Source organism: Camarhynchus parvulus, chromosome 14 (genome assembly GCF_901933205.1).
Source record: "Camarhynchus parvulus chromosome 14, STF_HiC, whole genome shotgun sequence".
NCBI classification, from domain to species: domain Eukaryota; kingdom Metazoa; phylum Chordata; class Aves; order Passeriformes; family Thraupidae; genus Camarhynchus; species Camarhynchus parvulus.
In genome coordinates, this window is record NC_044584.1 from 13,543,036 (window position 1) to 13,566,595 (window position 23,560).

The 23,560-nt window shown below is 38.7% G+C and overlaps 1 protein-coding gene across 4 annotated transcripts in view; it reads left to right on the forward strand.

The window, feature by feature from the left end:
* LOC115909152 overlaps positions 1-23,560 on the forward strand; it is a 74,441-nt gene that overhangs the window by 6,318 nt on the left and 44,563 nt on the right. For all 4 annotated transcript variants that reach the window (XM_030958261.1, XM_030958260.1, XM_030958259.1 and 1 more), the window contains exons 5-25: positions 209-374; positions 939-1,076; positions 1,841-2,030; positions 3,048-3,175; positions 8,186-8,289; positions 9,765-9,930; positions 10,166-10,348; positions 11,035-11,187; positions 12,410-12,554; positions 13,998-14,156; positions 14,892-15,010; positions 16,036-16,317; positions 17,310-17,465; positions 17,909-18,093; positions 18,848-19,030; positions 19,165-19,256; positions 19,438-19,607; positions 19,892-20,051; positions 21,099-21,178; positions 21,723-21,903; positions 22,204-22,359. In XM_030958261.1, the coding sequence (XP_030814121.1) occupies positions 209-374; positions 939-1,076; positions 1,841-2,030; positions 3,048-3,175; positions 8,186-8,289; positions 9,765-9,930; positions 10,166-10,348; positions 11,035-11,187; positions 12,410-12,554; positions 13,998-14,156; positions 14,892-15,010; positions 16,036-16,317; positions 17,310-17,465; positions 17,909-18,093; positions 18,848-19,030; positions 19,165-19,256; positions 19,438-19,607; positions 19,892-20,051; positions 21,099-21,178; positions 21,723-21,903; positions 22,204-22,359 (3,296 nt within the window). The remainder of the gene's footprint in view (positions 1-208; positions 375-938; positions 1,077-1,840; positions 2,031-3,047; positions 3,176-8,185; positions 8,290-9,764; positions 9,931-10,165; positions 10,349-11,034; positions 11,188-12,409; positions 12,555-13,997; positions 14,157-14,891; positions 15,011-16,035; positions 16,318-17,309; positions 17,466-17,908; positions 18,094-18,847; positions 19,031-19,164; positions 19,257-19,437; positions 19,608-19,891; positions 20,052-21,098; positions 21,179-21,722; positions 21,904-22,203; positions 22,360-23,560) is intronic.

Here is a 23,560-nt window from a genome sequence, read left to right on the forward strand (position 1 = left end):
TTTGGTTTTTGGGTTTCACAGGTTTTTTTTAAGGACTCCTTGGGTGAGGCTGAGTTTATGAAGAATAGAGGCTTGCTGTAAAGAATAGAGATTCAGAGTGAGACAGATGCATTGTGGAAGAACAGCTCTGCTGAGGAAAATCTGAGTCTAATGTCATAAATTGACTCACACTCTTTGAAGCAAGAAATGATAAACTTTTTTATCACAGGGAAATACTAGAACAGCATCCTCTTCGTTTTTCTTTCCGTGATGGGAAAGTTCTGAAGCTCTGTCCTGTGAGGGGTGAACAGACCTGGGCACTGAACATCAAGCGAGGCATTCTCAGTGTGCTGCAGACAGCGCCAGAATTCTCTGCTGGTGCTGTTGTTGAGGAGGTGAGTCTGTCAGTCATGCTCTGAGGTGACTCCTAGCTCTTGTACATGTTAAGTCTACTCCACTTGTAAATAAATAAAGGGTTTTGCCACTTGGTTCAGCAGACAGTGGCAGTCATCTGATTGCTTCTTGTAGTGAATGTTCTAAAATTATCTCGGGCTACTGCTGCGTGTCAGTGCTTAGAGAGATGTTCTGCAGTAGGGCTTGGCACACCCATACATAATTGAAGTTACTCTTCCTAGTAATGCTCTTCTGAATTAATGCTTCCCTGCATGCCCACAACATTTTAAATGGAAAAGCATATGTCTGTAATTATCTGATTCAGAATAACACAGTGAAATTAAACAAACCAACAGAGCCTGGCTACTATAAACTTGACCAAGGTCGTTAAAATTATTTGCCTTTTCATGGCTTTTGTGGCAAAACTGGTTTTCTGCAATGGGGAATTTAGATCTCTGTTGTTATTACAAAAAAAAGTAATTATTATAACTAATTGCAATAACCTACACTATCTCCTTGTATTTTATGTGTGTGTGTGTGACTCAACAGTGTATGTTTGTTACTAGGTGGATGTCCTGGGAATATGCCCAACCAAGTATCAGCAAAAGGGTCCCATTCTTGTAAAGACAAGGGACTTAAACCTCTGCTCCCATCGCTCTTCTGGTTTGACTTCTATGCAGTCTGTTGTTCTTCCTCATGTGTCAGTAAGTTTTGGAGAATGACACTGACTCTTGCTTTTGACTCATTTGAAGAGTGTCTGCCCAAAGTTGAGTTCTTAGCAAAGAAATGGTGAATATTATTTTCCCTGTAATGTCTGTTATTCACAGAATTTGTTTTAATGCAAATTTGCATTGCAGTTGATGAATGTTACAGTATAAATGCAAGAGGCTGTTAGGCACCTGGATTAAACTCTCATTAAAATACTTTACAGAGGTAAACTGAAAACAGTCTGTGGGAGGGAGGAATCGAGAGATGTAAGAAAAAATACATTAGAAAAAGAAAGTTATTATTTGTAGAAAACTTTGGGAAGATAGATTTTCTAAATACCAGACTTGCAACTTTCCACTGTTGACAGAAAATACAGTCAGTGTTTAGATCTTGGCCTATTTTTATTAGGTGAATATCACCTGTCACCTGTTTCTTGTATTGTAGTAGCTATTCATAATTTACCAGACTTTTTTTTTTCTACTTTACTGGCCAAAACTATCTGATTAACTTTGAGGCTTTGTGAATTGAAATGAATTGACAACATTTGATGCTGACAGTTAATAGCAGTTTTTTTCAGTGTTGAAAAACTAGACTAAAATTAGGAGTGCATTAACCTCCACAGGCTGGGCACTGTCAGAGGTGTGGACGAGAGACTTCCTACTATCCCAGAACTGGAATCCTCTGTAAAGCTGGGAGAGGAAGGATTGGGTAGGCTGACACAGGTCATCAAGAATCTTCCTGAAGTATCTGTTTTTCTCAGTCTGAGCACCAGATTGTGTCCTCCCAGCTGGAATGTGTCCAGAGCATTAGGGATGGGGTCCTGGAGGAGGCCAAATGCAGCGAGTCCGACCGCGTGACGCTGCTCCCTCAGCAGGGCAGCGGGGCAGAGACGCAGACCCGGTGTGTGCTCAGACTCATGCACATGGAAACAGACACACTCTACAGTAAAGGTGACTATGCTTCTGCTAAAGTAAAGTAAATTCATTTCCTAGAAAAATTGTGACTTTGTCTTGCCTGTGAGAACTCTTTACACCCATGATTTTCACCTTTAATGGATTAAGCTGCTTTAATGTGGATGTTTTTACAGGCTGGTCTGAGCTGTCCCTTCTTTTGGGGCTTGGGCCTGCCATAACAAAACTGTGTGGATTTCCAAAACTGGGTAGGTTTCTAACAGTGATGGTCTGTAATGGCTACCTCCCCTTTATCTACTTTACATACTTCATGCACTTGTATGACGAGCATCAGCCTTCCCAGGTCCGTGGAAAATTTCTAGTTTTTATATAAATGGAGCCTCAATAATTGCAAGTCCTAATGGAATTAAGGACATGCCATGTCTGAGAACTGTTTTAATTTTTGCTCCTTCTTTGCTCTGTATGTTTCTCCTTAGGAAAATTATTTTACTGAAGTCAACAAGTGTGTTGCCTGAGGAATGATTTCCAAGTTGAACTCTAAATGTTGAGGAACATGTTTTTTGTCTGCTTCTAAATAATTGTTTGGTTCTTTTTTTAAAGGAACCCTCAAATTTCCATAACACTCTGTTTGTAATTATACAAACATAAGATGATAGAATTTTTCCTCAGGAAGAGGTTCAGAGCCAAGCCATTGATTTTTCTTTGCACCTAGATCTCCTGTTCACTTTTTGGGGGGTTGAAGTGTGGGACTAGTGATTAGATGACATTGGAAAAGGTGAATGTAAAGTAGCAGGGCCATACAAAGAGATGGATGGGTGAAAAATAGGGCTTTTTTTCATGTGTGTCTTTGTCTTGTTTCCTCATGCTTTCTTTTGGGTTACATTTGTCTTTGTTTTGTTGTGTTCTTAAATTCAAGCTGACTGCACTCATGTTAATATTCATACAGGGAGAAATAAAGGCTCAGAGAGGAAGTTTCCCCTTGCATATAGGGTTAATGATAGCAAATGGCCAGCAATCACCAGAGATGTGATTTTTCCTTTATGTTCCTTATTCCAGGGGACTTTGAGGATCTGTATGTGACTGACATTCTCTATGAAAGGGAGGTAACTAAGAGGGAGGTCACTGGAGCAGAAGTGACTGAACTGGTGTGGAAGCTTTGCTTAGCACACAGTGCAAGTTATGAGGTAAGCTGTACCGCCTCTGCCTCCTTGGGAGGCTCTTTGTGGGCTGAGAATTCTCCTGCACAGATAAGAGGTGACCAGGAGAGCAGCAATTTTGAAATACTGAAGCCTTCCATTGTTTTGGACATCTTAAAATGTGGAATTAGAAAAGAGAAAATGCTTTGAAATGTTGTTTTCTTATATAAACAGTAAATCACACTGAGGAGTTAAAACATACTGTAGCCCTCTGAATATTAGGCAAAAGCAATTTTGAACTGTATTCTAAATTAATCTGAAAGAAAATGTCCCAAATTTTTGTTTTGCTGTGAAAAAACAAAAGCAGATGAAGTATCTGGTTTGGGTTATCATTGGCAATTTTTATACTTTATTGTAAAACACGTCTTTTACAGCTTTGGTGTGTAATAGTGGTAGTGCTGTTGTCTCCATGTTTGTTGGAGTTCTGCCACCCTTACATTGCCTCATCCCCTCAAAACAGTTTGCACATGAAGCCCTTGCTTCTTGGTCTTGGCTGGCAGGTTACTTGTGCTTCTGATGAACTCTAAAAACCATCGTGTTTTCTGGGGGTGCTTGGGTCCAGAGGGAATCTCTGCCCCCTAGACCATTTTCATTGGTGAATGCTGCTAAGATGGGGTGGAATCTTCTGGTCATGTGGAACAGGCATTGGCTTAAATATTTTTTATGACGACCATCATTCTAGATGAGAGTCTGCCTGTCTCCTTAGCTCACTTGGGTGTTATATTTTTTGTTGATACTGGCAGCAGCTGAATCAGTCAGTAATTGTCTCTGTGTTTGAAATTAAGATCCCCATCTCTGAAATTCAGAGGTTATCAAGAACACGTGTTAGGTTATCAAGAACACCTGTTATGTACAATACAGAAGGATCAACAGATGATGGTGCTTAATCACTGTTCACCTGGGATCAGCTGAGGGCAAACAGAGGACATTTCATACCCCATATCCTTCAGAGAGTGGTTCTTGCTAGTAGTGAAGCTCCTACAGAGAAAAATAAGGGAAAAATGTAAATGTGAAAACAGAAGAAAATACTCTTTAAGTAATTTTTGGTCAGGATATTACTGACCAAAATTACTAAATTTACTAAAACAAGTATGGTCTAATGGGAATGGCACTAAACAGGGCATTGATGCCTCCATGAATTTGCCACTGATGAGTTTAGTCATCTCATTGCTGATATATTCCCTGTCCTCTGAGGTTCTTGTCAGATTGTTCGTACTTTGGAGCAAGGTTATTTCCTGTGCAGAGGGGCTGAGATCTCTCCTGTGAATGCACATAGGTACAAGTGATGTTAACAGAAAGCTTCAGACCCAGGAAGGAAGGTGTTCACCTTCCTTGTTTAGATTAAGTCCCATGTCAAAAACAGAAGCTCTTCCTTTCATTCCCTGGGCTGGACACAGATACTGAGGGATGGAGGAGAGGCTTTATAGGGACTGGAGACAAGTGCAGTGCTGGATTGTAGCTCTGCAGTGATGTCCTGGGTGTGTTCATCCTTCTGTTAGTGTCCCCTGTGATTCATGAGCACAGGTAGGTGTTCATGTTTTGTGTGTGAGACTTCAGGGCAAGGCACAGGGTGGAGCAGGGTAAGTCACAACTGCTGAGGCCATCACCTTCAATCAGCTGTGATAAATTCCAGCCCCAGACCTCAGTCCCAGCCTGTTAAATGGTGATCATAGCTGACCTGGTATCACAGCCTGACTAAAGCCTGGGCATGGGGCTGAGGAGAAAGCAGCAGGTGGCCTTTGTGGGTGTTGCAATATTTGGGATAGGCTTCTTGTCTCTGAGTTACAAGCAGGTCTGCCATCTCTTTTAGCTGAATGCTATGGAGACTGGGGCTGTGGAGGGCCAAGACAGCTGTACAATAATGGTTGGTGCTAATATAGAATAAGAGCAGACCTTCCTCTTGAGGAAGGATAATGCTTAATTCCATGTGATTGTCACTGTACAGCAGTATGAAATAGCATTTAGGTACAGACTAGAGGGTCACATACTGCCTGGAAAATGTTGAAGAAAGAAATTACTGCAGGAGACCTGAGAAGCTGTGTAAATCCTGCCTTCTATGGAACACTCTTAATTCAACGTCTTTGAATGAATGGGAGATGATTTTTCCCAGTAACAGTGGGATGTCACTTCTGCCCCCAGAAAGGCTGACTGGCTTCATGTGTGGGAAATTTATATTTTTTTCAATCACTAAGATTAGCACAAGTGGCTGCTGTCTGTGCCACTGCCTGAAAGAGAAGTGAATTATTCATCATGTGCCTGTCCCAGCACAGAGTTTGATTGGTTGTCAACCATTTTCACTGTTTCAGGGTGTTCTTTCTGTGTGACCAGACATTTCAAAGAGAATCTTTATCATCCCTCATTTCAACCAATGAAATGTCCTTTGGGCCAAGAAAGAAGTTATGGGAATGCCCACAGTGTTGCTTGGGAGACAGCTGCACTGTTATGCATGTAGAGCTTGTTTGTCCCTTTATTGTTTGGCTCTGAATGAGGTGAGATTATGCATTTCTTTCAGGACACAAAACCAAGAATAAATGGAAGGGAAAAATCTCCAACTCCGGGGAAAACAGTGAAGGGATGAGAAAATGGAGGTGGAGATGGTGTCAGTTCCAAGGAAGCAAAGTTGTTGTTTAATTTTTTAATGCTATTATGAGACAAGATTGAATTTCAATGTGGATGTAGATTAGCTAATGGACCATTAAGTGAACAAGCTGCCTGCTGACAAAGAATGGAAAAAGGGATGGGGAGAAGGGACCCTCTCTTGAGAGAGGCTGGAGAGAAGCCTGTCACACCACTTCTGATGGGGCTGCATTTCCAGTGACTGGCTGGGATTTGGTGCTTGGTTAGTAGCTCTGGTCAATGTGTCTGGGTATGTCAGATTTGCTTTGCCTTGCTCCTGGACCCCAGTCTGACCCAAAAAAGTTTACTCTTAGGGCATGATCTTTCATTTTTGTTTGGTTTTGGTTTTTAGGGTGTTTTCCCTTGTAGGGCATTCTAACTGCTTGCTTTTATCTAGTTTCTTTTCTTAAAATATGGCAGGTCTGCAGGTAGAAGGATAATCAAGCTTCTATGAAGAATAAAAGCCAGGCTTTCTTATGTTTCTTTCAGAGGTGGGAATGGGAGCCAGATTTGAATGTAGTTTGTTATTATGATACTACAAAGAGAAGAATTTGCAATGACAGCTCAATTTTAATGCAGCAAACCTTAAAAAATGAAAACAGCCCACCTGGTCAGACAGTTCATTCTAAAGATTTATTATTAGAGAGTAAAAATAGCTGCTTCTCTGCAAAATTTTGCATGGAGTTATTAGATGAGAGCTTGTCTAGTCAGCAGGTGTGAAGCAGAATGAAGTCAGTTTACAATCTAAAATTGCATGACCTGAAAGTAAATCAGTCTGGCAGTTTTATCTTGACCTGTGCTCCAGCTGATGGGCCACCTGGGCTCAGCAGCAGCTGCACATGCAGCTCCTTGTGATGAGATCTGTGAGGGTCCCCTGCTCCCCAGTAAATTTGCCTGTGGAAAAATGCACATAGGGCCCATGCTTTAGAAATGCTTTTAAAAAATTATTATTATTCACTAACTCCGTAGTGTCCAGGCTTGGAATTTCTTTTTAAAATAGATCTCGGTGGTAATGAGGGGATGGAATGGAATAGGAGGGAATGCACATGGATCTATCTGAATTCTAAGTATGGAATTATAAATGTTAACAGAATTAATATGTAGGTATTCACATACAAGAACAGGTTTTAATTTGATGAAATTATATATTATTTCAAAGAATAATATAAATCCCCAAAGAATAAAAAAAATAAACTGTATCTGTATTGGATCTGACAAATTGCTCCCTCAGCCTATCAAACAAAACAGTGAGAAATTACTCAGGCTTCTTACTGAAAGACAGCTTCTTGTTACTGAAAATGGCTTGGCAGTCTTAAATTAAAACTGAATGCTGGCACTGGGTTATTCCATGTTTTCATTGTTTTTGGGAGTGGCTCCTGGAAGGAAGGTCAGAAAGTCAAAGTAGGTCTGTCCCCAAGCCTTTGGAAATGTGACTCAGTGAAATTAGACTTTGTTTGTATGATTTTTATGTAAGGAAAAATGTTTTCTTTGGACCCATAAATTTAGTCCTATGTCTAAGCCTTTCACATCTGAGGTGAATAAAGCATTGAAATGAATCTGACGTGGATTGTGTTTAAAACTTCCACATTATAAAGTTCAGTTAACATGAACATACAGGATATTGTATTGAACATTCTGCTAATTTCTCAAGTAATGAGACCTATCTTCTTTCTTGAACTTTGGATCAAGTCTCAGAGGAATACATCCACGTGCTATTTAGCATTTTAAATGCCACGTAAAGTAGCTGCTGCATGATGTAGCAATTCCTCTTAGTGAGAGAGAACAGCTCTTCTGCCTCTAGTTTTTCAGCTAATTCTATGCTGCCTGCAGAGGTAAGGGCAGTTCTGCCAGGGCTTTTCCCCAGTAAGATGGAATCATTTCTCACAGCCCAAGTGTTCTCAAGTGAAACTTCTAAGTGTTGTCCAAATCTCAGTTAAATGATCTTTCACATAAGCCTAAGATTAATATACAGTTAGCTTGGCCACTTTTTCATTTGTGTCAAAGCTGTCAGCAGTTTGGGTCATAAATCAGGATCTTGCCATACAAACTCAGAGAAGATTGACTTTTCTTCTGGACTGTAGCCACACTGTTGCCTTTTGGTTTGTTATTCATTGGTATGCCAGTGATATGTGTGGTGGTCACTGAGAACTGTTGTCTGAGGGACTAACTGACATCTAAAGCAAAAGCCCTTCTCCATATACGTTTGCAGTCTGGAGAGAAAAGCAAATGAGGAAGGAATGTAAGGACACAGGGAAGAAAGAGGGTTCAGTCTCAGGTTACATTGTAAATCAATGGCAATGCCCACATAACCTCTTGTGCTCTGTTCTCTGAGGCTGGTTTCTGCACAGCAGGAATATTACACTTGTGGTTGTGCACTTACAGACTGCAGACCTTTTCATGACTCTTGTGTTTGGGCTTCGACACCTTTCCCTTGAGGCCTTAAGAGCACTATGGCAAAGATCATCATTTAAGTGCAGAGACAATTGGTAAGTCTTCTTTAATTGCATTCAAAAATATGCAAGAAATAAATGTTTTGCAAATATTTAAATGTTTTAAATCTCTGCCCAAATGTTGGATTTAAATTTGGGGCATTTTAAAGGAATAATTTGTATTGCAGATCTTGTTTCTGCAATGGGATGACATTCTCTCCTCACTGAATGAATGTTATGTACAAAATAGACTTACCTATTCCCACAGCCAGATTTCCTGTTTCCGAAGCAATGTGAATGGGAAACGTGAGTCGTGGCTTGGATGGAAATCAGTTCTGCTGCTTTTAAGCTTATGTTGCCATTTGTTATGAAAAAGATTACCTGGATCTGTACCTTTGATGCCCTTATTAGTTGTGGGGCAGAGGACACAGATGTTAGGCTGGAAGTATGGATGTGCTGGAGCTGCATCTTTCAGTAGCAGCTTGGTCTCAGGAAGGTTTATGTCAATTGTAGAATTGTGGCTTTGAAGATCAAGACCCGACTCATCTGCAGTCAGGAATAGTTCTGATCCAATGGTTTGAGACTATCAGGAATACTAATCCAGTATGATTAAAATCAGTAAATTTTTCTCCCTTCATAAAATTGAAAATAATGAAACAATTATTTTACTTGGCTTCAGTGCAAAATGTCATCAGCCTCTTTGAAATTAATCGAATGCCAAGGTTTATGTTCACAACAATATCTTGATGCAAAAGGGGCAAATTTTGTTTTGGGTTAGGTTTATTCTCATCCTTTGATAAATAGTCATGCTAATATTCTTCAGTATTAGATAGTAATTAAACTACTCTGCCTCTTTTATATTACCTTTAGACTAATTTTACTCAGGACATGGTTATTAAATTTAGGAGTGAAAGAGAATCCCATGCAGATCCCACTCTGATTCTTTTACCCCATCTAGTTTAACTGCTTTCTAGTTAATGCAAAAGTGTCCTTCCATCAGTATAGGAGGCAGGTACAGAATATTTACAGAGGGCCTCTTAAGAGCTGAAATGCGTATTGTCTGTCGTGTTGGTGTAAGCTTTCCCCTTAGATAAGGTCTAAAAAAGCTCAGGAAGTAAAAGCTGATCAAGCTAAAAAGTCAATTCAGTTTTAATATTTTAATTGGTTACTTGTGTTACAGGTAAAATGAAAGGTAAAAACCACCTTAATAAAAAGTCAGTGCTTTAAGGTACCTCAGTCTTTAGAAGTCAAACCTGGGATATGATGTGGTTTAATTCTCAGAGAAAGCCACTGAATATTTTCTTGAAAATCTGGTTAGGTACTATTGAAAACCAATGCATTTCCAATCACATCCTGTCTGAAACATATTTCTATACCAGAAAATAATACTGATTTCTGTGGAATCTGGAATTTGCTAAGCCATTGGACATTTATTTACTTTGAAAGAAGCCCAGTCTCAATGTACTTGTTATGTGATACCTAAGTATTTTGGTCATTTTAGGAATTTTTTGTACTTTTTTCTTGTGTTACAGGCAACCATTAATAGATGCTCTCCCATCTTGTGCCACAGAGGCATGTGTTGTCCTAATGAAAGACCTCATAGTTTCTGGAGAAATTGAGGAAGACAAAGTAGAATATTTCTTCTGGTCATTTGCATTCATTCCTAATCCCACCTCGGGCATGATTGAATCTCTTGCTGTGAGTGGATGTTGTTTTTCCTTTTTTGATTTGTAATTAATCTAGGTGGCTCATAATTTTTGTATTTTACAGTAAGTCTTTTTCACAGATTTATACAAAGCTCTGTCCGGGTGATTTTGTTGAAGTTGAATTTGAGTATGTAAATATTTTGATACATTTATAATCTGTGGTATGTCACAATAGTGATTCTCATTACTTTTCTGAAACACCTTGTTCTTTTTGTGGTTGTTTACAGCCTTTGCTGAAGTCACCTAGAGCAAGCCAGAGCTGCTTCTTGGGAGTAACTGCTCTTGTACATAGGTTTTGTTCAGCTCACAGTTCCTGTGCTGTTGTACCTGCTGTGCAGAGTGTGATGAGGACTCTTGGGAAATTTTTGGGAGGAAACTGTACCGTGCAAGATCCAGAACATCTCAGCAAGGTATTGGTTGTACAGAGGCACATGATATAGGGCTTTACTTTTCTGTTCTCTTTACAGTCTAGAACTTGTTTGATGAAAATGGTATTCAGCCATGATTACAAGCTTGGTAAATGAATATTCCTTGCTAGAATGAGCTGATAAAATTTTGTACTCCAACAAGTAGAACCTATCAATATGGGTTTTCTTGTGTGTAGAAATAAAGAAAAGCCTTGGATTTCCTGATGAAGCGAACTTCATACCTTTGAGCAATATGAAGAACACATATCTGTTGATAAAGTATTATTTTAATTTAGTTATTCTGTCCAGAACTCTATGTTGAATCACTAAAATGTCAAAATATCTGTGATCAAAAGGGACAAAATATCAAAGGACTTGAAAAACCCTTCCAGTACGTAAAATTTGTGACTATTACTTTTCCATTGCAATGCAGTCTTTTAAAAAATATTTTTGTATTCCCCCAGGTCTAAGGCAGGTTCTACTTACAAGTGTCACATGATCCATGTTGGTCCTGTCCTCCCAGCAGAGCCAGGGTGTAGGTGGTACAATAGGGCCTGCAGTAAACTCCCCAAATCACCAGTAATCATTTTTAAATCATTTTTGCACAGAAAATGCTAGTGCCATGAAATTCAATGTACAGCTGCCAGCACTTGGAGAGCTTTCTGTTCTACCTTGCTCTACATTTCCAGATGCAGCTGGTGCTGAAAGCCATTGGGAATGCAGGGCTGGCAGCGGCTGCGCTGGCTCCTGCTCTGAGCTCGTGCGCTGCCCTCAGGAGCCATCCCGTGGAAATCCGCCTTGCTGCCGTCCAGGCCTTCCGGCGCATTCCCTGCCCACTCAGGGTGAGTGATTTACTGCCACACATTTGGGACTTGTTGGAATAGTTACAAAACACACAAATGAATAAGGAACAAGTGTAGACGTGTTCCAGCAGAGCCCCTCTGCTGTTGGAGGAGAGGGTAGAACCACCCAGATGAACAAATCTATAATGAGCTTTGCTGCAGTTGAGGTAACAGCATCCAGTGTTTGGGACTTCTTAATTAGGCACTTCAGTTGAGTGCCTTCTGTCTGCAAGGATTCTGGCTAAGATCCCACAGGACTTGATTTTTCCCATAGTCTGTTTCACTGTTTCATTCTCTGAAACATGAAGTATTAATGTGAGAAGCTTGCTGTGATTTGCAATACACTGCCATAGTTAGAACGTTTTGTTAAGTGGTTTAATGGAAGGAAGTTCAAGACTTGTTCATCTCTAATACCTTGATACTTAGTAGAATGGCAAAGCCAGGACAAAGCTGACTATCCTGCTCCAGAAGAACAAGAAGCTCCACGTGGACTTCACTTGGAGAAGCACCTTTCTATGGCTTTTAAAAATTTAATTTCATATTGTTCTGCAGTTATGCAGCTTGGTGTTGCTCCTTAGATGTGTTTAAAGTATCAAGTCTGTATGTTGTCATGTACCCCATCGTCCGGCAAATGAACTGCTGAACTGAGTGAACTGGGGCTGTTAAATGCTAATAAAAATGTTAGTAGTATGAGTCGCTGGTTTCTTAGTTCCTTAGTTCACCAAAAAAGTTATCTTGATTGATACTGGGGAAATACTGAACAGAATAAATTTGTTGCTGGCCTGCTCTTTGATTGAGACCAAAAGTGACGATCTTAATAGCCTGTGAACAAAACCATGGCCATTGTTGTCTGTGTATTGGCTGTAGCACACGAGAGATACAACAGACAGGTCTCCCATGTGGTGGAATAAAACTGTTCTTAACAGTTGTGCTTGCAGGGGAGGCTCTGTGTTGCAGAGTCCTGTATAGATTTTTCTATATAGGATTCAAGGTCACAATGACAATTTGTTCAGGAAATTTGTGGATAAGGTAGTATAGACAATATATACGTACATTTGTATCCATGTTACACAAAGTGGCTTTGTCAGGTTTAAGGCTGTTTAAGGTATAAATGTAGCAATAGCTCTTTGAAAACAAAAAACCCACCAGGACCTGAAAGTGCACGAGGTGTTCCAGGGGAGTGAATCGTAATTGTCTTTATCTTTTTGTGTTTTTCTCTTAGAATGCTATATTAGTTCAGCTGTATCAAGCAACCAGCGAAGATGTGGAAATAAGAATTGCTGCTTATTATATAGCAATGAAATGTCCACATGAAGAGTTATTTAAACAAGTGCAAAAGACTTTGCTGAAAGAAACATCCAGCCAAGGTCAGCCAAGCATTTACTGAAGTCTTACATGTTCCTAATTGATACTTCAATGTGACATTTACTTTGCAGGTGTAATGATACCAATCTATGTCAATTTTTATTTAATCTCAATGCTTTGTAGATTGTTTCTAAATAATTGTTTGTATGATTGTAACATTTTATATTGAAATTGTGATACTGGTAGTTTAGCAATAGTAAGGACTGACTAGTTCCTCTACTGGCAACATTTCATTCACTGAAGGCTCCTGAGAAGGATGTATGGAAGAGCTTTGATGCTCAGTGAATTAGAAATACAAATTCATGACTGCAAATTGCATTTTGTTAAGTTGAGAAAGAATCAAGTGGCAGAAAAAAATGTTATGATATTCTAAAATGATATCATCACATTCAGTGAAGGATGCCTCTAGACTAATCCCTTGCATTTACATCTCTCAAGAAGAAGCAAACATGAGAAGGGTATCTGTAAGATTGTTTGCAGGCAGATGAAAGCAGGCTCTGTCTGCACTGTCTCTGGATCCTGGCCAGCTCTGCCTCCGAGCTGGGATCCATTTCCCAGGATGTTATGTCCACACCAGTGTCTCCTGCAGTGATTGTGAGTTCAGGCTCAGCATTGTGTTCACCTGCTGATGTGTCTTGTGGTTTGGAGGGCACTCATTCCTCTCTGTTCAGAGTTCAGACAGAGAGAAATTGCATCCACCTCCAAAATCCTGTCAAGGTGTACCTTCAGTGACTCCTCCCGGTGACTCTATGCAGAGAATTTGATTTGTCAGATTTATGAAAGAACTCTACAAGTCCATCCAAAATGTTGTGTGTTTCAAACAATTTAATGCAGTACTCATTAATATTGTTAATTTCTTTCCTTTGTCTTTTGTTGATGTGACAGCTAAATAATTTATATAACAAACTTTTGAATAATGACTGCTTTTGAAGGCATGGGGCACATGTTAGCTTTTAGTTCCACATTCAGAAAATGAAATTTGAAAAGAAGTTGTGTTGTGAAAAATGCAGTTACATCAGTATTCAGTGTCTGTGCATTGAACTAGCACTGGAGCCTAATATCTTTTATCTTTGGGAGACAAAAAAGCCTCTATTTAGGAACTACACTCCAGAACATATGGGAAATATTTGCTCCCCATGACACAGCACATTCTGGGACTCCAACTGGGAGTCCAGCTGGCCAAACTGGGACTCCACAGTGTCATGCAGAAATACTAATTCTGAATCACAATTGTTTAATTGTATGTGCGTTTTTTTAATTTAAGGTGCTGTTGCAGTAGGTGCATCAGACTGATTTTAATCATGCTGAAAATGAATGGATTCTATTGTGGTCAGGGGAATGGCTTAGAATTAATGGTGGTATATATAAAAAAATTTCTGTATCTGTTTTTAAGACTCCTGTAATTTTTCTCTGATTTCCACATGCTTTTCTTTGTTGAATTTTAGTGGGCTCCTTTGTTTGGAGTCATCTCACTCAGCTCCTGGAAACAGATGACCCATTGAAGGAGCACCTTCGAGATTCTATTCCTGATGAAATCCTTAGCAAAGATTTTGACTGGGAGACATGGAAATACTCCTCATACTCTGATGTCACGTTTCACTCAGGTATGTGGAGTTTTAGAACTTCATACTTTGTAGCATATGTATTATTAACATCCCACATGGCTTTTCTGACCCTTTACATATTGTTCCAAAGAACTTTAATTTTTATGATTTAATGCTATCCAAATATACAAATGTAAGCTTGATTCTGTTTGACCGTAATTGGAGCATATGAAATGTATTTCCTGCAAACCAGATACCATACACCTTTGCCTCTTGTGAGAGGGGAGACTAAGAACCAATGAACACTTAAGATTATTTTTGTGAACTTCAACTTTTAATTCCTTCCTTAGTTAACTTCCTTTGCAGCAACAGGGGACTGGGATGTTTTATCTTCTCCTGATCCATGTGCTGTCCTTGGTATAAGAAAAGAGTCAAACTAGTCCTATCTGGTCATTTATTTTTAATGAAAATGTTAGATGATGTTTTTCAGAGTTACGTTTTGATTTTCTGTCCATTTCCTCCAGTGCATTTATGTATATTATGCTTTATAAATCCTTTTGATGTTAGTAAGATAATACCCAGTAATATCCAGTAAATATGGAATTCCAATAGCTGGAAGTTACTTACAGTAATGCCTTTGCTGTATTAAAAAGTTAAATATTTTCACCTGTTGACAATGTTTCTTTCACCATCTTCTTATTGAGTGGAGTAACAGTTTTCTGAAGAATTATGAATTTTGCAAAATATATGAGAACAGCTGATCTCCAGCTGACAGACAACTATTTTCCATTGCAGCTGGTGCAGGTGCAAATATGGAAGCATCAGTGGTCTTTTCTCCTACATCTTTTCTACCACGATCGGTCATGACAAATTTGACTGTTCACTTCATGGGACAGGCTATAAATCTCCTGGAGGCAAGTTTATGGATTTTTTAATTGTGGGAGTTTTTTATCCCCCTTCTCAAGTGACTCTTGGAATATTGAAGTACAAAGCATTTTCTGCTTTCCTGTTGTAGTTCCTTTAGCAAAATGTGCTTTTCACTGCTGTAGCACAGTTGTCTCAGACTGGCGAGTCCTTTGTGTAATGGGCTTAGTCAAAATAAAAGCACTATTACTCTGCTAGTGCCATGCGCTAGGAAAGTGACTTATATTCAGCTCCTGTGGATTCAAATGAAACATTAAAGTCAGTGCTTCCTGAGACACTGCTCCTGTTTAGGATGGTAAGATTCCTTTTCTTGATGTACAGTGGAAAATGGATTGCCTTGGGTACACCATTGCTTTAATTCAGAGATAGACTCATTTGTACTTAGCTGAAGTCACTATTCTAGTGCCATTGACCTTACAGTGCTTGGCACATTTCAATGACCTGCCTGTGACCTCATCATCTTTACCTGCTGTGCCAGGTAACAATGTGCACTTGAAAGAAAGAAAGTATTTAATGTAGCCTTCAGATCTCAAGTTTAAGCTTGCAGGAGAACAAATTTTTTTTTCAGTGCCACATACCCTGGATTTATGTGTGTTAGTAATTCTGTTTTAAGTAAACTTCCAAACAGAATCTTATTTCAGAGCATGAAAAGGATGTGTTAGTGTTTTCCAGCCAAAATACTGTTTTTAACATGCCAAAATAGCAGTATCCCTTTTTGGCCCATTCTGGTGTAAATGGACGTCAATACCTGAAAGAAAAAGGATTTTTATTTTGGACTGAGCTTTACATATCTAATTTTTTGGGGAAGATTTAATGCTGGAATATTCAGTATTGAATGCTGAAGGAGGTAGAATGCTAAACTTTGTAGACTTGCTTGGCAAATCTTTTGTGTTGGTTATATGTGGTTGTATATTTGGTTGTATATCTGGTTGTATATTTGATTTTCTGCTTTAGACCTGGCCATGGCCTGTACATGTCACTGTTAGGCTTTTCACTGCTGCATGCTTTTCACTAGGTTGGTGTACGATTGGAGAATGCTGAAACTCTCATAGAGAAGGGTTTTGGGCCGAAATCTTCTACTTTCAGTGACTATCTTTTTGGAAACACTAATAAAGGAAACCACAAGTCAGAAACTCCAGTGGAGGCAGCAGAGAAAGTCAAGCAGAGGAACCCGACTTTGAAGCAATATAGGCCCACTGATCATCTTCTGAGCAAGTCTGGCAAGCCAAAGCTGAGAAAAACAAACCAAAACTGTCTTGGTAGAAAATACAGTAAGATGAATGAATTAGTCAAAAAGGTAACTGAATCTGTGGATCTTGGAAAAATTAATGACATTTCCAAGTCTAACACAGGGCCCCATCTCACATCGGACGAGTGTCTGGATTACTGTGACTCCTTTGCATAAAGCACATGTAACTCATTCTGCTTACTTGCAGAGAACTTAGCAGCTGCAGAAAATATGGAGCAGCAAAGAGCCAGATCTTTAGGTTTTTTTCAGATTGTTTTATTGTCTCAAAACTATGACACTCAGCCATGGGATTATGTTGCCTGTGTTTTGGGCTTCCTCTCACTATTTTGAGCTCTGCTCCTTAGGCTGATGTCCTTTTGTCGATTGACTGCTGTGGCACTGTAAACAGCTGCTTGATGTTGAGTTCCTGAGTCCTGTTGTTTGCAATCTGACTTCCCAGTTTGATGTCAGATGTTACACTGGCACTTTGTGAATTTACTCATTTTTAGAGAGAGCTATATTTTATGTACACAACAGGGAAGCTCTGAGAATTTACTTCAGTTGTTGATGTATTAGCTGGAAAAATCAGGGACTGTGATTCTTCTTGGACTCATCTTCTTAGGGTTTCTTCTTAGAGAGTAAGCTCATGATACTGTGTTGCTGTGCAATCATAGAATTGTAAGGACAGAAAATGTAAACTTTTTCACTTCTTAGCAGTTTATTTAGCAATCAAGGCATCCCCAATGTTGTTTTGAGATTGTATTTTTCAAAGCTTCATCTGTTTAGGGGTATGTATTGTAATACTTCTCCTTTGGCTGTCCTGTTAGGACCGGACATAACCAATGTCCATAGTGGCAGCCAGCTTGTGTGCTATGGAGCTGAAGTGTAGCTGGAAAGAACAGCTGCTAATCCAGGGTCTTAAGTGGTCTCCAAAGTACTTGTAAAAGGGAGCATAATGTTTCTTTACTAATAGCATAGCCTGCATTGAGGAATTGTTAATTGTGAGTTTGAAAGGAAATTATAACACCCTTCCTTTTGATTTCTTTTTTTTATCATGTCAGTTCACTGAGAGAACAGTAAGAAAGGAGGCGTTGAAATGTGAGCTAAGCATGAAAATCTTTGGAAATGAACTTAGCTTCTTAGATTGTGAAGATTTAAGAAAACAAATGAAACATTATTCCTTAAATCTGGCTGAGTTGGCTGTCAAACTTCTGAAGGTAAAAGGAACCTTTTTTCTATTTGAAAGTAAATATCTTGAGAAACTGCCTTTTGACAGATATGTTAAAGATACAAAATATTGCTTGTTATTTCTCTAAATTGAACTCTAAAAGACACCTGTGTATATTTGGTTTAAACAGCATTCAGTACATTAGGCAAAGATTTGTTCTGCTGTCTAATGGTTCTTACTTCTCTCATTCAAATCCATCCATGCTTAAATGCAAATTCTTTTTTTAACTAGAGTAGAACTGGTGTCTGACTCATGCCATGGCCATAGGCAGGCTTTGGGCTGCTTTCTTCTTTATGTCCCAGATCAGCTCAGATAAAAACACTTTTACAATAGACAGATGCAGTCAAAAGTTATATCTGACAAATTCATTGGATGCTAACTCTATTATGCAAAATAATATTCTGGATTTTGTTTGGGTTTCGTTCACCACAGGGGCAAGAGGTCCAGTTTAATAAAAGGATGAGCTTGGCCACTGAGGAGCTGCAGTTTCCAGCAGTTTCAGGCTTTCCTGTTCAAGTGGCAGTCAATGCCTCAGCAGCAATCAACATAAAAATCAAAGGGAATGCCGATTTCAAACAACAGTCCAATTTCTTTCTAAATGGATATATCAAGCCAAGGTATTAAATGCTGCAAATGTGTCCCTTTCACATGTCCCTGATGTAAAGTAGCAATTCCTGATGTGAAAGTTTTGTGCCTATTAATTAATTAGGAGATTCCTGAAGAACAAAAGCAGTCATCATCTTTCTGTTGCTGAATGGTTGCCATGGTGTAAGGGCAGCAGTGCTTTCCTGTCCTGCCTGTCTGATTTTGAACTCTCACTGTGTTATTCCAGTACTGGTTTAAGCTGACTATTCCTCTCTGTCTCTAGATCAAACTCCTGAATTGTTGCATGCAAATGATTTTTTGGAATGTTCTACATGTGACAAATGGATTTTTCTTGGGATCAAATAATGCTGTTACAGGTTATGGATGCACAAACCAGTGGAGGATTTAACCCTGTGTTTCCTTACCTGGCGATTTTAGCTTTTATACATACTGAACAGGTTACTAAACTTTACTAAGTGCTGTACAGACAGAGAGAAACTTGCCCTGTGATACTCAATTCTTACTGTTTTCCTTTCCTTAATATCTCATGCTGAAAGCTGCATTCAAATCCCCTCCTTATGGGACACAGTAAAACTATAATTTGTGTTTAAAGTGTGTGTTGGTGTACATGCAATCTTTTCAGTTATTTCCTGAAAAAAAATAGTTCATGATTTTAATCATAGAATATACTGTATTACAGCATCAAATGCTGTGTATTTATTGAAGAGGTTTAAATTAAGTGCTTTAAAAAGAAACTGCATTTCATGTACATGAATCTTTCAACAGTGCATTTGTTCAGCTTTCTGTCCAAATGGGAATTGTGGGGACTCTGGGACAAGCTGGCCTAAAGTGGTTAACAGGAATGAGGACATCTACTAGTCTTGATGGGGGGATCCAGGTGAAGAAAGGGAAAGAGCTCAAAGTTTTCTTGAACACTCCAGAAGAATCTATGGAGATAATTAATTTCAGGTAAGATTAAGCACGGGCATCTTCAAAAACAGTAACTGTTAGCTTTCTTGAATATAACTGACAATTTTGTTTAAATATTGCTGTAACTTTAGCATAATTGCTTTTAAGTTACTGTTCAAAATTCTTGATTGTAGCTCTAAACTCTACTTCAGAATGGTGGATGAGACAGAAGATATAGATGTCTTCCAAGACCACACAGAAACCAGATCTTGCACTAGGGAGGAAGGTGAGTCCAGCTATTATGTTTGTCTTAGAAAGGCATTCTGAAATATCCGTAACAGATTGTTTTATTCGCTAGAGTGTCTTTTATCACATATTATTTCTAAAAGGTCTACAGTGCAATGTTCATTTTCGTGTTTCCTTTGTTTGCTGTTCTAATTGACTGTTCAACTGTTGTCTTCCACTAGTATCTGAGATTATTGGCTGGCAGCTGTGTTCTGCAATGTCCTATCCTGACCCAGCCAGTGGTTTGGTTTTCCCCCTCAGTGGACCTTTGAGAGTGGCTGTGACATTAACTAAGCAAGACAGAGGCCTGCAGCAGTACGTGGTGGAAGCTGCCTATGACCACATAGCTCAGGTACCATTGGCATGCTGGGCTCTGGCTTTAGCTGCAGTTTGCTGTTCTGGTGGATCTCAGTACTGCATATCCAACCCTCTGCATTCCAACCTCTATGTTATTATTCATTCCATTCCCAATAGATGGGAAAATATGTTGGACACAAATTACTGATGCTGATAGAAGGTGTATACTGTTTTTATCTACAAAACAGCACACACAAACAATCTGTTGTCTCAGTGTGAGAGATTTGTTTTGTAAATGGTGTGCCAATGAATAATGTGATTATCCTTTTTTTCTTTCAGGAGAATTCATGGATCCCTAGTGAAGCTGTCTTTCACTTCTTCCTTGGGACTCCAAAGTCAGACTTGAAAAGAGATGTTGGTGTTGACCTAAATTTTAGTGTCCCACAGAAGAAATTCAGAATCCAATTTATGCACCCTAAGAAAAAAATTGAGATTGATGGTAGGTTTTTCAACTAAGAGCCTAATCATCAGCTAATATCAGTTAGGAGAACTTCATTACAATTAACTGAGAAACATCAGCATATTTCACTCACTAATCTAATGCTGGAACTACATTATTATGTGATAACTGTCAGTTTACTGCTTTAGGTAGCAGCCATTCTGAATGGGGTTTGCTCTTGGTTAAGACTGTATTTTGCACAGTCAGAGGTTCAGTACATGGTTCATAGTGTTAGAGAAGAAAGCTGTTACCAGGATTGATGAAGTGAAGGCTAAAGAATATGGTGGATTGTTCTGACATCTTTTACATATGCTAATCTTGCCTTACTGTTTCAATTTGCTGTGTTCTGTTAGTTGTGAGATGAAGTTGTGTGTTGCTAAATGACCGAAGTACTGACTATGATATTGTCATGCATTATAATAAAAAATAACATTTTAATCACAGTGTAACATAGAATTCAGAATCTACAAACCCATCGAGGAAATATAAACTGATAAATTAATGGTAATAATATAGACAACATATTTCAGCTTCTTTGGTGTGCTCGTCAAGTCATGTTTTGTGTGGATGTATTCTACCATATGATGTATTTAGAATTTTCCACTCAATTTTTTTTTTTGATCCTGGTTATTTCCAAATGGATTGCAAGGAAGCTTTACCAAGACTGTGCAATGCTTTGTGTGCACAGTGTTCTGAGCTCTTGAAATGTCTCCACAGCACAACACAACTTACAGGTTTTAGCACAAGCCTAAAGGAAGTGCATAAATCAATTCCAGAACTAAGCTGTTTTTGTCGGAGTCAGCTTCATTGCCTCTTCTCAATTATTCTCCTCAGAATATCTTTTCAAAATTACTAGTTTATTCTGAAGACACTTTGCAAAATGCCTTTGCAAATTCTGATCCTAACTTTTTTTTCCTTTGAGCTGATATTTATGTTTTTAATCTCTCTGTATCTATTGTTTATAACAAGAACTATCATTTCAAGTACAGTCTTATGAAGCATCACTGAACAGTAAATAAAAAGTAAAGCGTTTTCTTTTTCTCCAAGGGAGGATTGAGTTTTCTAAAAGTTCCCGAGTTGGACACCTGGAGCTGATAGTGGATGACCGAGATGTGTATTACATTAAGGTATGTTTGCATTTCATGAGGTCTCCTGCTGGCATGAATACTTACATAAAAACACAGAAAAGAAAGGCAGGGAAAATACACATATTGAAAAGCAGTTTTGTGAGCAATCCATCTTAGAAATTACCAGTTCTCCTTATTACATATTTTGGAGATAGACTCAGTGCTAAATTTCAGCCTAAATCTCTGTGAGACTGCCAATGTTTTCAGTTACACCCTATTAATTTCTGGCCTGGTATTCTAACATTCATAGTGATTTCAGTCCTAAAACCAGCAGAAGCTGAAGGAAGTAGCATCTTGCATCACTGTGACCTCTGTGTAACTGAAAAAACAAATCCATCCTTCCTTTCCATTATTTGTCAATGGCAAGTTTTAGGCTTTGTGGGGTGTGGGGAGGTTTATTGTTAGATGTATAGAAAACGGGTCTTTTCTTCCTCCTCTCATCTCATTTCTGAAACACCCAAGTCTATACTATTGCTTTCTTAAAACTTCACTTATGTTGCTGAGCGGCTTGAGGTTTGCTTTTTGATTTGTTTGTTTGTTCTAGGGAATGGCAGATTTGCAGATGCTGAGTGGAGAGCAGAGATACATGACCCAGCTGGAGGTAAAGCTGATAAAGCAAAGCAGTCCTATCATTTTGTCAGGAAACATCACTAAACAGCTTGGCAAGAAGATAGCTTTTTCAGTATCTCTGCATAATTTGTTGAAGGATGCTGCCTTTCTTTCAGGTTAGAGGACAGTAAGTATTTACCATATAAATGCAAGTTCTGGAGCTGTTATTTGTTACGGTTGCGTGGTTTTGGACATTTATTCCTTAAATTCCTTTCAAATCCATAAAGGCTGTCTGTGGAGATGAAGAAAGACACTGAACATCCAGCTCTGTGTCTTTTTATCTGTTCACTACACAGGGAGTTCATAATGGTGGAGAGACTGAATGCCCTTTTGGTTTCCCCACTGTAGTATTCCTTTAACTAGCTGAAGTAACTTCAAGTTCTATCACTGCATAATCATTTCTCCTCTTTCTGTAGCACTTCTGGAGAAAAAGGTTGATGATGAGCAGAGACAATACTTGTTGGAAGGGGAGACTTACCTGCCAGGTGTTCTTGGAGCTCATGCAGTCGCTCTTCTCCAGCAGCGTGAGGGATTGTGGTCTCATGGTCTGCAGATTAAATATGGACTCCTAGGTACACTGAAAAGCAGGGAAAGTAAAAGTATTCTGTATTACTCATTTTTCCTACAAGATTTGCCTCTGTGTTTAGAGCACAGTAGAAAGATTTCAGTTAATTTTTAAACTGTGATCTGAAACTTGGAACAAGTTGCTTTTTTCAATTGGATATACTTTACTCTTTGAGTCTGCATAAAAACCAAATTTTTTAAAATGGGCTTTTCACAAGCATATCTATCATTAGATTAAAAATCATCACTTTTTCAGTGACAATTGCTCCTAGTCAGTTTGTGTTTTCAGATGATTGCATGCATGCACTCAATAATATGAGGGTGGTTTCTAGAAAACAGCTGGCTTTGCTTCCCTGGTTGCAGTATAGGAATTGTGTTAATTTTGTGGGACAAAGCAGGTGGCCATCCGTGCAGTTATATCAAAGTATTGAATGCTTGTAGTAGCTAATCATGATAAATATTATAGGGGCGTTGTTTATGCTAACTCTGTTACACCTTCAGAGAGTATGTAGCAATATGAGTTATAAAGTTTTCTTAAACCTACGCAGGCATGACTTCATAATTTTGCTAAAAATGGCATGCTGATCACAATGTTTTATAAACAGCAATCAAAACGTACCTGAACACTTAAGCCCTACCTTAAGATGCCTGGCTATAGCTATGTAATTGTGCAGTTAGATACTTGGAGCATAGTTACACTTTAGTTTAAACCTAGTTTGACAGCTATTCCACCTGAAGTGTTCAGCAAATACTTCCTTGCAGGAATACTGGATTTTTCATTTTAAAAAGTATTTCTACTTATTAGTTGGAACTTCAAATTCATTATTTTAATTTTCTTCTCAGTGTCTAGAAGGGCTGGAAGTTGGTTTTTTTTAATGAAATGTCATGTAATGTCATGATGTTGGGAGCTAGGTGGTAACAGAAAACCATCAAATACTGTGTGACACCAAGAAAGCTGCAAAGCTTGATCATGATTAGTTTGTAGTTCTTTTACTTCAACCAGGTAAAATTCTGTTTAAGTAATGCAGTTTGTGCTTTCCTTTGGATTTATAGGATAAAGCAACAAGTATATAGCTGTAAAAATAATCAAATCTCACTTTGATATTCTGAAAAGTAGAAGTCTTGAAGCCAGTGCCAGATTTATACTATTAACATTTGGAAAGATTAATTCTGATTTACTTGAATAAGTAACTTTGTGATTTAACTTGA